The sequence below is a fragment of the Trachymyrmex septentrionalis genome, unplaced genomic scaffold (genome assembly GCF_001594115.1).
Source record: "Trachymyrmex septentrionalis isolate Tsep2-gDNA-1 unplaced genomic scaffold, Tsep1.0 scaffold63, whole genome shotgun sequence".
Classification (NCBI taxonomy): domain Eukaryota; kingdom Metazoa; phylum Arthropoda; class Insecta; order Hymenoptera; family Formicidae; genus Trachymyrmex; species Trachymyrmex septentrionalis.
In genome coordinates this window covers 537,048-553,888 of record NW_017305811.1, presented here as the reverse complement: position 1 = coordinate 553,888, position 16,841 = coordinate 537,048, and the positions used below count along the sequence as shown (strand labels likewise).

The 16,841-nt window shown below is 30.6% G+C and overlaps 4 protein-coding genes across 7 annotated transcripts in view; 2 read left to right on the top strand and 2 right to left on the bottom strand.

Moving 5' to 3' along the window:
- The first annotated feature begins 477 nt into the window (after positions 1–477).
- Positions 478–3,696, top strand: LOC108752988. Its single transcript, XM_018494261.1, has 3 exons — positions 478–778; positions 1,909–2,817; positions 2,926–3,696. The coding sequence occupies exons 2-3, from the start codon at positions 1,981–1,983 to the stop codon at positions 3,694–3,696; spliced, it is 1,608 nt and encodes a 535-aa protein (XP_018349763.1). The 5' UTR covers positions 478–778; positions 1,909–1,980.
- A 939-nt stretch (positions 3,697–4,635) lies between these two features.
- On the bottom strand, positions 4,636–5,021 carry LOC108753022 (NADH dehydrogenase [ubiquinone] 1 beta subcomplex subunit 1). Its single transcript, XM_018494322.1, has one exon. It carries the CDS (start codon positions 4,928–4,930, stop codon positions 4,733–4,735), a length of 198 nt encoding a protein of 65 aa, XP_018349824.1. The 5' UTR covers positions 4,931–5,021; the 3' UTR covers positions 4,636–4,732.
- A 1,031-nt stretch (positions 5,022–6,052) lies between these two features.
- Positions 6,053–13,335, top strand: LOC108753020 (mitochondrial carrier homolog 2). 3 transcript variants are annotated; one of them, XR_001939589.1, is made up of 10 exons: positions 6,053–6,965; positions 7,042–7,184; positions 7,290–7,374; positions 7,810–7,978; positions 8,041–8,172; positions 8,516–8,702; positions 8,832–8,899; positions 9,421–9,626; positions 9,722–9,908; positions 12,989–13,335. XR_001939589.1 is itself a non-coding variant. In XM_018494320.1 (10 exons), the coding sequence occupies exons 2-9, from the start codon at positions 6,956–6,958 to the stop codon at positions 9,611–9,613; spliced, it is 987 nt and encodes a 328-aa protein (XP_018349822.1). In that variant the 5' UTR covers positions 6,053–6,801; positions 6,879–6,955; the 3' UTR covers positions 9,614–9,626; positions 9,722–10,234. The 3 variants fall into 3 exon arrangements, 2 of the variants coding, with proteins under 2 accessions (XP_018349822.1, XP_018349821.1); XM_018494320.1 differs by lacking the exon at positions 12,989–13,335 and having other exon boundaries at positions 6,053–6,801; positions 6,879–6,965; positions 9,722–10,234; XM_018494319.1 differs by lacking the exon at positions 12,989–13,335 and having other exon boundaries at positions 9,722–10,234.
- A 577-nt stretch (positions 13,336–13,912) lies between these two features.
- LOC108752990 (USP6 N-terminal-like protein) overlaps positions 13,913–16,841 on the bottom strand; it is a 7,202-nt gene continuing 4,273 nt past the window's right edge. For both annotated transcript variants that reach the window (XM_018494263.1, XM_018494264.1), the window contains exon 8: positions 13,913–14,876. In XM_018494263.1, coding sequence (XP_018349765.1) covers positions 14,434–14,876 — 443 coding nt within the window. In that variant the 3' untranslated portion in view covers positions 13,913–14,433. The remainder of the gene's footprint in view (positions 14,877–16,841) is intronic.

Here is a 16,841-nt window from a genome sequence, read left to right as displayed (position 1 = left end):
AAAAAAAAGTAGATTGATATATTTACATTTCAATCATGAATACGATGAAAAATAAATAACATATCATTAAAATATTTTTTTCAAACACACTTTGCATGGAAGAATACAAAAAAGAAATTGAATTTCAACATTACTATTTTAGTATATACTTTTAAAAATTAAACTATTAAATGATTGAAAGAAATATGAATAAAAATATAAATATGTAAATCTTAGAAAAAATTAGTTTTTATTTTATTCAATAACATTTTTTTTTAAATCATCAATTTCGGACCAATTATATAAATAAAAGATAAATAACACATATATCGCTCTATTTGATCTTATATTGTTAATTCCTTCACCATTCTGTATAAACAAGAATTGTTATAAATTTCAATTTTCCTTTCAATTGTTCGGAATTTTCGAATGCCTCTCTTTCAATATTTTGAAACGCAACATAAATCTTTCTATTATATTGTTTAACTGATTGCTTTTGTTATGATCCCTTTCTTTTGTATCCCTCCATAAAGGAACGCACATGAACACGAACATTCTCACGTTTCATATGTTGTAGGTAGAAGACGCAGGTAGAATACCAGTGTACCGTCCAGCATTATAGCTGGGATTTAAAAACGGCCTCAGCAAATCACGTTGCAGATACACGACGGAGACATACGAATCCGTATACCTGTGAACTCACCACTTCCCTTCGAACGTTATAAGTGAAAGCTCAGTTTAAATGCAGACATCACGCTACATGCATCTTCTAGAAGTCATTTGGATTACGATAGTTCTGGTATGTTACAACAATTACATTTTAATAAATCGTATTTATTTATATATTAAATCCACACACAAAATCATAAATTTTTTAAAAACAAATGTGTAATCTTTTCTTTTATCGTTCGTTTTTAATTCTGTCCTTTTGTAATGCCAAGGTTTTTTCTAAGAATTCTAAAAGTTAGGGGAATGTGTTAAAGCGACGCGTCAATTTTCACGAATTACAGTGCAACCGAAATTTTCAAATTGGTTTTACGGATTGCAAAATTATTTTGTTACAGAATTAAAAGACACATAAATAGAAAATCCGGATATATCGATTTCACAACAAAATGAAAGAAAAACTAAAAAATTCAATTATTTTTGGCTTATACACAGTAAAATATTTTGTGTTAATTTAACGTAAGATGAATAGAAAGTAACACAAATGTTACGTAAAAACTTAACACAAGAAACGTAATACTTTGGTACAATTTATAAACAAATTTTATGTTAAATTGACACATTTATAATGTTAAATTTAACTGAATTAGATGCTATTGTCACATTTTTAGTTTAAGAAATGCCTTTGTAATATTTCATATATGCTATATATAGATTTATTAAATATTTACTGTTATAAAGAGAAAACAAAAAATATTTATACCTTTTTACATATAAAATATATAAGTTGTACAAAACATATTTCTTCAGAGTAAAATTAACATTTATAATATATTAAAATCAACACACACATTTTGTTCATTTATTCTTAGAATTTATGTTTTAAAACTACATTATTTTTGTTATTTGTTTATTTACCTATAAATTGTGTCATTTTAATACTGAGAAATGTTAAATTTAAATTTAACACAAAATATTCAAATAACACAATCACATTATGTTAATTTAAAACTCGGATATGTTAAAAATTTAATACAAAAATTTTAACAAGAATTCATTTTAAAACATAAATACAAAATGTTTTTACTGTGTATAGCTATCACTTGAAGTTGAAATTTGTTTGATATAAAAATTTTAATAGTTCATATGAATAGTATAAGCATTCAGCGGATCTCTCAAATTACAGGGAGTCACCCTGTGTGTATGTATATATATATATATATGCATATATATTTTTAATAGGTAAATATCTATTATTTGCAGAAATGATCAATCATCATATGTGACATAATCTTCTGAGAGTTTGAAAGATATTAACGTATTGCAATATCAATCATGAAGAAACCAATTTTGTACAAAGTTGAGACATACATTATGCCTGGAATGGAGAATTTACCAATAATTAATGGGATCGATGATCTCAAGATCACAAATCAATTTGATACCAAGAGCGAAAGCATATTCGAGAACAGTATGCAAAATGAGAAAGATACGTCGCTCACTTCAAATAAGAAATACGAAGAAACCACGAAGTTTTTCACTGAAGATAGCACATTGATTGGTATAAAATTCGTGAAAGGCATAACGAACGAGAATGACATTCTACGCGACGAACATTTGGATAATGATATCATTAAATATTATAACAACGCGAATTTTTATCGTTCTAACGAACGTGTACAAAAAACGGAGTTTCAAGCATCAATTGGACCACAGGAGTCATTGTATCCTGCGAAACAATTCAGCAGGACGAACAGTTTGATGTCGATTGACGAGAGAAGTGAGAACTCCTTGGACTCCAAGCTAAACAACTTCTGCCGTCACGGTTACAAGAATGGCTGTACCGCATCGATTCCGTCACCTGAAGAAGTCAGCGAGGAGATCTTCAGAGAAAATTGGTTGCACAAAATTGAAATCCTAAGGAATCGTGAAACCATGTTGCGGGAAAAGGAAATAAATTTGCAAAAAAGAGAGAGGGAGCTGTTTAGAAAAGAGAAGGAACTAAGGATCACGGAGAGACTTCTCAATGATAAAATGAAGCAGGTAGAGCAGCAGATAAAATACCAAAAAGATATGATAGTGGAAAAGACGCTGGAGCAAGCGGCACAAATTTTATACGATATTGAGAAACCTAATAATCTTGTAGAAGAGAAAATTCTGAGAAAAGATGATGTTTCAAAGAAAGAAGATATTCCGAAAAAGGAAGAAATTCCAAAAAAAGAAGAGATTCCGAAAAAAGAAGTTATTTTGAGAAAAGAAGAAATTCCGAAAAAAGAAGAGATTTCGAGAAAAGAAGAAATTCCGAGAAAAACAGAAATTCCTCAAAATCTTCAACCTATTATCAATCCATTCGACAAAAAGGAGGAAAAGAAAAAGCATTTGATGCGTCCAAATTCATCATCGAGAAAATCCTTTTCTTCGAAGACTCATTCGTACGCTACTATAAGGTACAAAAAATATCCTAGGATGAATTATGACGACCTAAATTCGTCGTTATCAGCCGCCAGCACAGATACATCTAACATACGAACGTCAGAGCTGTTTAATCCAGTGCTTCATAAGAAGCCATATGCCTTTACAAAATCAGCAAGCGAGCGATGGACCAGGCATAAAGATATCCTAGGAAAACTACAAGGAATAGCTGAGGAGAAACCTGAGCACATAATCGAAGAGGAGAAAATTTTTCGGAAGTTCAGCGATAACATATGCGCTTTGCAGGAGAAGGAGACAAGGTTTCAGAATTACGGACCCGTAGATGATATTCCAGATAATATTCTAAGCAAGGTAGAACATAATAATAAAGGTAAGCTGTCTTCCTATCTTAATTTGGAAACTGGCGAGAGATATAGTCAATCTCGTCAAGTTCAAGCCAGCACTTCTAAGGATAGGCCGGTGTCCTGGACAAACGAAACGGACAAATGGATGCAAAAGCACCAGATGTATAATCCAACGACCAAACAATCGATTGAGAATAAGGAGAACGTCGTGTGCAATACCTATATCAAGAAAAAAACGAAGAAAAAGTCGAAAAAATTCTCTCTATTTCGTTAGCACTTCAGTGGTATTCAATAACACATTAAAATGAGAATAATAATAGTTATTATTGATCATTTGCATTACTTGATCACTCGCACTACAATGGATTAGTACATATTAAAGACTGTTTTAAGACGACGATCTTAATCTCATAATATATAGCATAGAAATTTTACTTACACATTTCTTATTTGCGTAATCTCTTATTCGCTTGACTATCATTAGTACTTCTGACTTTTCGATTTATTATTATATTGTACTGAAGAAGACCAAAAAAAGTAGTTAACATCTATTAGTTGCATATATTAAAATAAATTGTAAACAAATTTTTACGCACCAATATGTCTTATCACGATTTTTTTCTTTTTCAAATTTCATTTGAAATTCTGAGCCTTAATTAGTTCATGTAATTATAAAATATCTAAATGCAATGGCGTAATTTAAACTTTGACAATAAAAGAAAACATTTATTTTATTAAATAACATGACAATATCATTACTGAGCATTTCATTGTTCAAAATATTTATATATTTTTAACATTTAATTATATTATAAACTTCAAATATAGCAGTTTTTAATAAGCATTAATCTAATGTAATGCAAGTTTTATTGTTTCGTGTTTATGAACATCTCTGAATATTTGTGATAATCTCTATTCAATATATAATGTAAATTTAATGTAATTTATAAGTTCGTGTATATATCGGATTTGCTATGTTGACAAAATAATTTTATATGTATACTATTTATTATGAAATAGTACTCTTAGTGATTATCGACTAATAGAAATACGTAATATGGCAATCCTGTATATATTTATTACTTATATTGCATTGTTACCAATAAATAAAACTGATTACACGCACACACACACACATATATATATATATCTTTTCTTTCTTTCGTCATTTAATCTAGATTACACGTGTATATTAATGAAACATCTATATCTGTGATTTTCATTTAAATATATTTATTTTTTAATTAACTTAACAAGCACTAATTGATTCTGCTATTTCTTAAGATTTGAACGATGTGCAATAAGGATAGCTAATATGGCCAGGAAGGTGGCTCCCCAGGCTTTAACTCTCTACCGTACAATGCTGATTTGTCCCTGAATGTTGTCATCCTCTCTGTTTCCATCTTATCTATCTTATGACCGATCATAAAACCTGCGAAGGGAAAGATGAGAGTCCAGTACATCTTCCAGATGTGCTTATGCGATGAGAAACTCTGAAGTAGACTCATGTCTCAGCGTAGTCTCACTTATCCTGCTGTTCAACAAGTTGGCGCTTCCAGCGAGCCGTATGCCTCAGATCCGCGTAAATCGTAAGCACCGTAAATGTAGGAAATAACACGCTGACAAAGTTTCGCTTAACCGAGATCCAGACAGTTTTGAAAATAGCAGAGTCCATCAAACTGGAAAATTCAAGAGGTAAAAATCAAATAGACAGGGAGATTTACAGGATTCTAATAATAAATACTAATGTAGATTAACTTTAACTTATTTAACTTACACTTAGCTTTTTCTAATTCTTAGAATTAAAAAAGAAATAAAAAATATATTAGCCAAGATTAAAATCATCCAAGAACTCAAATCTAGGTTGAAAAATCTACAATGATTATTCCTATGTATATTAAAATTATTATTAGGCATTTTTCAGCAAAGACATTATAAGGCATTTTTCAGCAAAGACATTATAAGGCATTAGGCATTTTTCAGCAAAGACATTAATTATCAAGTCCTGTACTAGAAAAATCCTTTTTACTTTTACATATCTATCTCTCTTTTAACATACATCTAATCTCATTTTAAGTTCCAAAAGTAGAACTAGTTCAGTCACGAAACAGACATAGAGGCTGTGTTTAGCAGATAAGGCAGTTTCACAATTTTTTAAATAAAATTCTTTAATATGGCTGACCTTACTTCCTCACTTGATCTAATTGTATAAATAAATCACTAAAAAATTTCATAAAAGTTGCTTTCTTTGAACGCAGCCATTGCAAGTGTTATGAAATTCTTGTTGTTTGCCAATGTTAAATAAGGAGAAAATAATTCAGTATCACACTGTGTTCTTGCTACAAAATGCCTAATAATTATTGCAAATAAACAATAAATTTACGCATGAATAATTGTAATGGCTATTTATAGGCTTTTTTGTAATTCGTGAATTAAATTAATTTACATTAGTAGAAACAGACATAAAAAAAAATTCTAATCTACTAAGAAAGGGTGAGGAACTATCCGAGCTATGTTTTTTCGTCACAATAAACTTGCGCAAACTCAATTCGATAAAACTGTGAGAATAATGCGACAGACTGCAGCAAGATAAACCGAAAAATAGTTTAATGAGATTCTCTTACAAATTACAAGCCGCATCGGTTGGCCTCACTCGATCTGGATACTTAACTAGTTCTTAGAAATTGGAGGTTAGGGGTTAAGGGAATGCTGAAACGACGGCCGAACGATCGATGTCGATAAAACAGATTTCAAATAAAATATATTACATGCATAAGAATAGGGATCCAGGGCCTCTATTCTTGAAAAGAAAGTAAAGAAATGAAAAACTAAAGAAATACTACAATATACGTTACATTCGCGTTATTTAAAATCCCTTAAAATTTTTGATCTTAAAATGAGATAGATATATATTTAAAAAGAGAAAAAAGCGAAGATGCTGAATGCAAAAAATACATAAAACGCGATAGACGTAGTACAATGTCATTGGTGAAACAGTGAAAAATTACTAGGAATAGGCCGTTATGAATGATATGTGTAATTGAATCTGACATCTCTGTGTCTGTGCCATCTATGGTTTATACGTTTATATTATAATATTTTGTGGCTGTGACAAATTTCTTAACCTTAATAGTCGTTTATTAATATCTCAGTTCACGAAGCAGAACAGCACTTTTTCTTGTCAAATCTTAATTTTTACACTAAAACATCATCGATTGAGTATATGTTTATCAAGATTTGAAGTGAATAGTGTATTCTTAACATTGATTACTGAACGCTTGTTCGGCTGAACTTGACCTTACATACGAGTGTAAGGAACAGAAGGAAGTGTTCACGGGGAAACAAGCACCGTAATGCCGGTGAAAGGGATACTCGATTTGTACTAAAAAATAGACAAGAATAACGCTAGTTCCAATTGTCTTTAAAAGTGCTGTTAATAGTTGTCTTTTCTGCTAGCGCACAGAGTTTCGTGAGGAAGTAGGTAGGAACCAGGAGAAGAGAAATTTGTGATATCAATTTGTGAACCTTAAATAATGAGAATTGGTACGTTTTTATAAGATAACAATTCCTGACTAAACTTCTACTTCTTGATTTTATGTAATATATATGTTCCCTTTAGAAAAGAGAAAATCTAGAAATTTGCCAAGAATGCCTCCAAAGCATACCTCGAAAGACACAGCGATCCTGTGGTCTGATATAGCCGGTCGCATTTTAGTAAATGCAATCTCCTATCCTATTGAATATGCTAAGGTTTTGATCCAGGTAAAGATATATCTCTGCTGGTTAAGAATTTTGATACAAACGATATACATTGATGTAATACTGTTATCTAAAGAAAAACAGTCATATATTTGTTTTATTACATAGATCGGATACGAGCCTATTCCACCCAAACCAACTGTAACATTCTTTGGAAAGCCTGCATTGAAACTACCTAATGCTTTTACATATAGTAAGTATAATTCTAATTTAAAACTTAATAAATATTTTTCAGGAGATTGTTTTACCTTTCTCACTATGCATGCACTAGATATCCAGGAAGGATTATCAGATATCTTATTTCTGACAATAAATCAGGCCAAAACTTTATATTGAAATGACATGTATGATATAAATATTTAAAAACTTTTAATATCACTGATATATTTTTTAGAAATATAGTACAATATTTTTAAAATATATCAGTGATAATAAAAATTTTTAGATAACATTATTATACACGTCATTTCAATATAAAGCTTAGGCTGAATATATTGTCAGAAATTAGATATCCCCCCCCCCCCTCCCCCAATAATCCTGCCTGGATATCTGATGCAACTCTTTTTCTACTTTAAATTGTATGGTTTTATTATATACTCTATTTAACATAAAATGTTATTTCTTGCAGTTAAACACATAAATAGCTTGGATGGCTTTACAGGCTGCTATAGAGGCTTAGTACCCAAGGTATGTTCTTATACAGTCAGTACAATAGCGTGCGATAAGACTTTAGAATATCTACAGTTGAACTCAGTGGAACAGAACGAGGATGAAGACGATGGAGATGAGACAGTGAGGTATGTGTTAAGAGAAGGGAGAAAAATATGAATAATGAATTAATAATTTCTTCTGTTTGTAGACGTAAAAGATGCATGAATGAGATCATCAGAGATGTGATCAGTAGAACAGTAGCGATCATAGTTAGTCATCCTTTGGAAGTCATTTCATTAAGGATGATGGCACAATTTGTGGGTAGAGAGACAAAATATAGGTATGAATATATATAAATATATATAACAAATGGCATATCTTTATAGATTTCTAGAGAAGAAAGAATGTGTGTATTGTATATATATAAATCTTTTCAATTTCAAAATATACATGATATAGGAAGAGAAATAATTAATGAGAGATAATATTGAAAATTTTTTCGAAAATTTCAGTAATTAATACTAAAATTTGATTCAATATATATATAATATGCACTTATAAAATGAAATAAAGAAACAAAGTATGTATATAATCGCATTTGTATTTGTTAAATTTGTATTCTTCTCTGGGCGATTTGTTTGTCACATTGCAACAAAATTTATTTATCATATTCTTACCATTAGTAGTCTATTTGGTTCGTTCCTGGAGATTTACAAGGAGAATGGGATCCTAGGTTATTACGCAGGATTGATACCGCGTATAATAGGAAGCGCTGCAGTTATAGTTTTAACTGGTATCTCTACATACGCTATAAACAATTACGTCATACAAGAGCCGGCGATGAAGCCATACACTGCATCAACTATGAAAGTAAGTTTCAATATTTTTCAAAGAGAACGTGCTCCGATACGTATTATTGACACAACGTGTTTCAGAACCAACGCATTAAATATTTCATATGTAAAGTTTAAGCATGTTTAAAATAAAATATTTGTACAGTTTGTAGCTACAACCGTTATGTACCCGTTCTTAGTGGTATCTCACTGCATGGCAGTAAATGACTGCGGGTAAGTAAAATCTCATGTCCAATACGTTCATTGAAGATTAATATAATTTTTTCTTTTTATACCTTATTATAAATATATTTTCTTAAAAGTAATTGACAATTAGCTTTAGGAATATTAAAAGTTTTATGTGTGTGTGCGTGCGTGCGTGCGTGCGTGCGTGCGTGCGTGCGCGTGTATGTGTGTGTGTATGCACAATTCATATTTTAAAAATAATTTTATACTAAAAAGTTTGAATAAAAAATTTTATACTTTAAGGCTACATTTCAAAATGTCCTCTGCAAAGAAAATTTTACTTGATATAATATACTACATTACATGTACTATATATATGTTTCGAGTAAAATTTTTCCTTAGAGAGAACGTTTTAGAATGCAGTCTAAAAGTTAGACATTATAAATGTAGTTTAGAAATTATAAAAGATAAATGTCATGATATTACTTTATCCTTCATAAAATAAAATGAGACCGATCGAGTTAAGAACATCTGATATTTCATGGTAAAGTTCATGAAAATTGTTCAAGGTTGGTAGCTGGTCTTCCACCACACATGCCGATCTATAAGAACTGGCTGCATTGTTGGACTCATCTGTCGACTCATAATCAGCTGAAGAGAGGCAGCAGTCTGTTATGGCGTTACTATTCTGGACCGCATAAGCTGCTGAATGGCAAGCTGATACCAGTTATGGACAATAACTTTTACCAGCCTAGTTCGTAATGAGCGTCTTAAAGTAAGCTAGATTAATCTGTTTGAAAGCCAAATAAGTTTGTTATAAACCAAATAAGTGTCGACCAATCGTGTACATTTGACGATTTATTTATACAGTGTATAGATAACAGCCGTATAAAAAGGAAAAGGAAAAAGAGAAAATTTGGTTTCAACGAATTTATATAGAAAGATCGTACAAGAATTTGCGTGCATTCTTGTAAGATCAAAATTCATTATCAAATATACAAAATAATAGAAAAAAGAAGACAAATCCAGTTAGGATCAATCGAGATGTAGTTCAAAGGTAATCGTAATTAAGTGTCATTGCAACATTTTGTAATGAGAAAGTCAACATTCATTAAATCCTCAATATGCATTTATAATGACTACGAAATTAATAGATGTTTCTTACCACACAACACACACACACACACACACACACACATACACACATACACGCGCGCGCGCGTTATGATTTCTAATCTAATTTTTAAGAAAAATAACACATCTGCGCCTACATAATCACCTTGATCGATCCTACATCTCCAGATCACATATGCGATACAATACTTGTAAATAAAAATAAATAAATTGCAACAAACACATCGAGTTGTGTAATAAAAAAAGTGATGCTGGAAGAAGTGAGATATATATTTTTGCTATATTGACAATTAGACTTTGTTTCGACAATTAATTATTGATTTACAATGTGGCCTCCTCTCTACTCTTCGATAATTGGTAAGATTTCGATGAATATTGCATTCGTCGTATTATAATTATTACATATGTATATACACACATGCATGCACAAACGCACAAGGTATTCAGCGTAACGGTCCATACGATTTTTTAAACATTCCCGACAGTTAAGGGAATCCTAAAGCCATCTGTATTATCGACTAATCAGTTTAACATTTGTATAACAACTATTTTTTTCCTCTTTTACAGATTCAAAAATTCTTTTTTAAGATTAAAATATACACATGTCTGTGGAGTTTATATCGAAAATGATACAAAATTTTTAAATTGAGATCTTTTTACTATTTCTTATAGTTCAATACACAGATTATCTGAGCTGTCTAGACTAGAGCTGTCACGTTATAACATTTGATTCATATAAAAGCTGTACTTATGAAATGGCAGTCCACAGACTAATAGTTTGTACGAAGAAACAACGTGAAGTTCTTAGAATTGGACTTGCAAGGAAAGACCCAACTCGGACTTCAGAAAATTATGAAACTTTAGCAATACACAGAAAGTATTCTGACATGTAATTTTTTTTTGCCTGAATTCACTCTGAAAGGGTAAAATCAACCTTTGAAAATTGACTTTTTCAAAACTCACTTTTCGTTTTTGTTTCGTTATTATTCACCAACAACGGGAGAGATAGAACAAATTTTTTTAGAGAAAAAATTTATTTTAATAAGATTTATTGATTAGGAAACTTAAATTTTTTTGTGTGCGCCATTGAAGACATGCCTGGAAATTTCAAGTTTTGCCATGATTGTATGACTTCTAAAGAAGCACTGTATACTATTTTCTGGCAGTTTTTCTTTTCCTCAGAAAACTACTCTGATTGAATTTAAAAGATATTAGGAAAATGTGATTACAAAATAGTAACAATGTAAATAATGTCAATTTTTATTGTGAAAATTAAAGTTTTTATGCGTTTACATTATTACCATTTTATAATTATTTATTTTAATTTTTTATTTATTTTAGGTTTAACTTGTAGAGCAGTGTCCTGAGGAAAATTAGACTAATAAAAATAGATTATTTCCTTGGAGGTCACGGGATCGTGGTAAGACATGAGGCACTTGAAATTTTCAAGTTTATCAATATGCTTACACACAGAAAATTTTTATATTTTTAATTAGTTTTATTCTACAAATTAATATTTTCTACGTCTCAATACAATATAAATAAATGAAGACCATAGTCAAAGTCTTGCTGCCTAATAACATTTATCAAATATAGTAAACAATACTTACATAGTAATAAACGAAGAATTGTTATTTATTCCCTTTTAATAAATTATGCATTTATTCCTTTCTTGAAATAATTTTGCAAATTTTATCTTCAATTTGATCATACAAATCTCTGTTTCCCTTTAATTACATTATTTATGTCATAGCCTGGTAAGATATATTGCATTATTTTATAATGTCAATAAAAGTTAGTCTCTATTATACAGTCTAGCTAAAACAAACAAAGTACAAAGATCGTATCTCAATAAATCTGAGATGTAATGTTTCGTTCTCATGCATCGAGAAATCTTTTCTTTCGCTGAACTAATCAAAAAGTTATAATTGTTATAATTGTCATAAATCGCGTCGAAAATAATCAGAGGAACTTGTGGTAGAAGATTTTAATCCTATCAACCTGTTCTTGTGTTAACGTAATAAAGATTCGGACGATCAACATTTAATATTATTTTTAATCTACATCGCTTTTTACGCTATTATTAGATATAATAATTATTTGATGAATTCACATTTACGCATGGGGATAACTTTTTTTTTATTCAGACTCTTTATCCACAAGGTTATGTACATCGAGGATATTGCGCGCGCTTTCAGGAATGTTGGCGAAATTGAAATCGAGGTGCACACATCCAAACGCGATGGCTCATAATCAAATAATACAAATACTTTCAGTGCGGCACAATAATCGGAAGCTGTTCAGTATTCACATTCTACGACGAAGAGTTTGAATATAACTACATCCGAGGAGTTTCATTCGCTTTTTGATATAGTCTTGTTTCGTTTTTTCCATCTCACTCATTAAATATTATTTATATATACAGAAATATTTTTCTTACAACATACGAATTACAAAAAAAAAAATGAAAAAATAAGAAAGAGACTGACAAAGAAACATGTCAATATTACCAAGGCAGCATAATACTTAATAGTATGAGTAGTTTTTCCTCTTGAGGACAAATAGATATAATTAGCTTGTGAGCGTATAAATAAATAGTATACATCATACATTTCTCCACCATTGTTCTACTAATTCGTTTACCAGCATACAGTCACCGTAAGATTAATCGTCAACGAAATTTTACTGTAGTAAATTTAATGTAAACAAAACGTGACAAACGATGCTGATCGGAAATATTTAGTGGACTCACATCCAGAGACAAATCTATTTTCTTATATAGCTACGTTACAAAATTCGGTTATATTAGAGCTTATCGAAATTTATATTATCGATTATATATTGTATATAGATGCCTATCTAACAGAACTCAATTCTTTACAGTAGTTGTAAAAAAATGAATTTGCCTCTAGATACATCTTTATTTTATATACAGCAGAATCCGTTTTAATTCTTAATAGCAATTCAATATATTGTAATATATAGTGTTCTTTTTTCTTTCAGAAATCAAAACGAAATAACTGCAAATAAGACTGCGTGACAAATATAGGAGACCTACGGACATAATATGAATAGACGTAGCATTATCTATCTTCCTCTAGAATAATAATATATCAACAAATAATAGGACTACGATAGAATAGAAAATAATTCTTTTTTCATGCAAATTGTTTGATAAGATAGAGCAAGCTAAGCCATCATTAATAATATTGAGAGAAATTCCACGAAGATGTATTTGATTGTGTGCAGACTAATGATAGTATATTTTTGCACAAGTGTATTCGTTGTTCTCAAATTAATTTAAATATATGAGTATAATTGTATTCGAAATACATTAACATTGGAATGAAATACTGTTTCACAATTCTAAAAATTATTAAATTTTATTTTATTACGAATTTATAATCTGATGTGAAAAGACTGATATATACATAAATATTTTCTCATTTGCCTTATTATTTCACTTAAAATTGTAATGTTGTGTGAAGAGACAAAATTGCATCCTTTTTTCTATTTTGTCGTAATCCTATCATAAGCATCAATATCAGGAATGCATTGCTTCGTTTATTCCTGCTGTGTCTGGAAAAATACTATGTGGCGTACAATGCATATGTCATGAAACTAAATTAGGCCAAATGCAGCAACAATACTTCGTTCATTTCAATGTTCATAAATTGAAATATTATAAAGTCCATTTCGCTTTTAACATCTTTTAAATTGAAACATTTAAGATTTTCAATTTCTTTGAACCTTTGTAAGTTGTAATTGTCGATTTTTATAGATTTTCTCTAAAATTGAGATACAATTAATTCTTATAACTTTACAACTTCTTTTTTAAATTAAAATTTAATTTATAAGAATAACGGATATCAAAGATTATATCATTTAGTTAATAAGTATTTAAGATTACATTCTAGAAACGGTACACTGTATAATTTTTTTCTCACTTCTAAATCTTAATTCATCAATTGACGTTTTCTATAAAGGGATTCTTTAAGATTTAACGCAACAGTTTTCGTATTTGTCATTATTTCTTCTGTTATGTACGCGCGATTTATCGCAGAACATACACAGGGTATGCCAGAAGTCGCGCATTATTTTTAAGAATGTTTAGAATCATATTTCGAGATTTAAGCAGTTTTTTGTTCAATATTAAGTCTTCGACATATATTTGACATGGGAAACTTAAATTAGCTATTTTATTTCCCAAGAGAGACAAAAGAAGATACATTGAATACATGTTAAGAATTAGTTATTAGAATGACATTAATCATATTTGGCGGCATTAATATCCAATATTCGATCGACCACTTAAAAAAAAAATATCTCAAATATTTTTTAATTTATTGCCCTCGCTCTTGACAAAAAATGCGCGACTTTCAGGACCAAACTATTGTATGCACATCATGGCCATTTATGATTTCACGTTCGTGTGTAGTTCAAACGACTCACTTCAAATCTAGCTCGACTTCTGGACTCTCGAGTGTGAATGGCTTTAGATTTTCAACGATAGGCGTCTGGTCCGGATCAATGCGAATGCGAATCTTGTTGGTGTCCAGGGAACGGGGCAGTGTGCGCGGTAAATCATCCTTGTAAGAAGCCACCGCCGACGATGTGTACGTAGGCGACGTGTATGGTACGTAAATTCGCACTACGTCTGGGCTGGGCTGATGTGGCGTCGCCCGCGGTGTGGGCAGACCGCCACTGCCCGAGCTCCCATTTGAGATATTGCTCTGGGTATCCAGACTGTTGTCCAGGACCTGGGAACGTGTTACCGAGCTGAATACCGATAAATCGGCCGTCGACGTCACCGACGTCTCGGCTAACGACCGACGAGAGCCGTTGGGAGATGCGCCTTCATCGAGACTCGGATCAAAAGAGAATTTACTTCCTACGAACAGAGAGATTTCATTAGAGAGATAAGGTGAGTGGTATGGTTGTGAGGTACGTATATATAGCATCAATGATTGTGATATAAAAATTTTATATATATACATATAATACACATATACATACAGAGTAAGTAAAAAGTCCCGAACCGGTGAAATATCTCGAAAACAAAATTTTTTAGAAAAATGATTGAAACAAAAGTTACAGGGTTTAAAAAGATCTATTTACTGATCACATTTGACTTTGAATGGCTTCAGATCAAGAACACATCGATTTTTTTTTACGAAACACCTATTTTTTATTCCAGAATCTAATAGCTGACCTCGTGAGCTTTCCAAAAATTTTAAGGGCTGGTTGTTCCACCTTTTGGTAAATTTTACCTGTTAGGTAAATCTGGCATTTCGCGTATGTGATTGGGTAATCTTGTTACTTATCCAACAGATAAAATTTACCAAAAAGGTGGAACAACCGGCCCTAATAGAGTTTTTTAAATCAGTATTTATTGAGTTATCGAATTTGAAAGTTACAGCATCGTACTCAAGATGCACTAAGAATTTTTACATAAAAATGAAAATAAGAGGAACAATCTCCAATAACTTTGATCTTGACAAATATTATCCAGGTACTGTTGACATAGGCGATACTGTAATTTTCGGGTAGTATTCAACGATGAACTGGACCACAAAAATAAAACCATCTTTAGATAAATAACAGTCTCTTGATATGAAGGCCTATTGACATAACTTACATAGCTAAATCTCGATAGGAATGTTGATAAAAAATGCCACATCAAAATTAAAATGTGAGAACTATCTAAATGAGTGCAAATGAATTTCTTTACAACATAAGTTGTAACAAAACAGCTTTGGAAGCTGTTTTCAATGATTGCATTTTTATCACGACGCTTTGCGATTATACGTTTCTATACGTTTATATTTATTTTATGCCGCTTACAATGCCAATGATGAGTTACTTTCATCACGTTTGGAATTATAATTTCTTGTCATCCCCCTCCCCTATTCAGTTATGTTATCAATAACATATCTGGAGTTCTAGTTCACTCGGTCTTTTAATCGTCTGGAAATAATATTCGCATGGCATTTTGGAGACTGACTTTCCTAATTTTTTATTATGTCGATGTATGCAACAAACGATGCATACTAAGCTTCAACGTTTATCTATGTTCGACGAGTTCTCAACCTTCTTCGTCTACGCTCTGATGCAGGCTTAAAAATGAGCCAAAACATGTAAGCAACACATGAGTATTAAATTGATTTTGTTAAGTATTATTTTGTTTATTGCGTATTATAGTTAATACACAAATAGATATTAATATTTTTGAATGACGATTTCATTTTTTACCAGTACAGATTAACTTTAATCACAGTTTAATTTGCTTTTTATTTTATTTTTTCTGATTCTTAGAACTAAAAAAACATAAAAAGTAAAATTGAAGTTAAAATTAATCTATATGGTAAAAATTAACACAAGTACTTTTAAAGCATAGCGAATATATTATCCAGTATGATGCAAAGCAATGAAAGATGAAAGAATTAATGAAAGATGAAAATTGACGATTGTATTTTGCGAGGGTTCATAATAACTTAATAATTGTGGGCAATATGTCTTTTATTTCATATAACATATAAGGAATTTTAACATAAAATAAATAAAAATTAATAATGAAATTGAACAGCATGAATAATATTAATTGTGTTAAAAGTGTTCCTAAAAATGCAGGATATTTATTTGCATGGACTGTGTTGTGTTACATTATGTAAGATTTGGCTTTGTTAATTTTGAGACGTTTATTAAGTATAAACACATATATGAAAAGATAGAAAGAATGTTCAGATCAGATTTATCGATTTTCTAAGTATAGCATGTGCTTAAAATATATATGTGGAACATAGTTTTTCAATTTAACTAATATATATATATATATAGTTAAATTATATATATATAT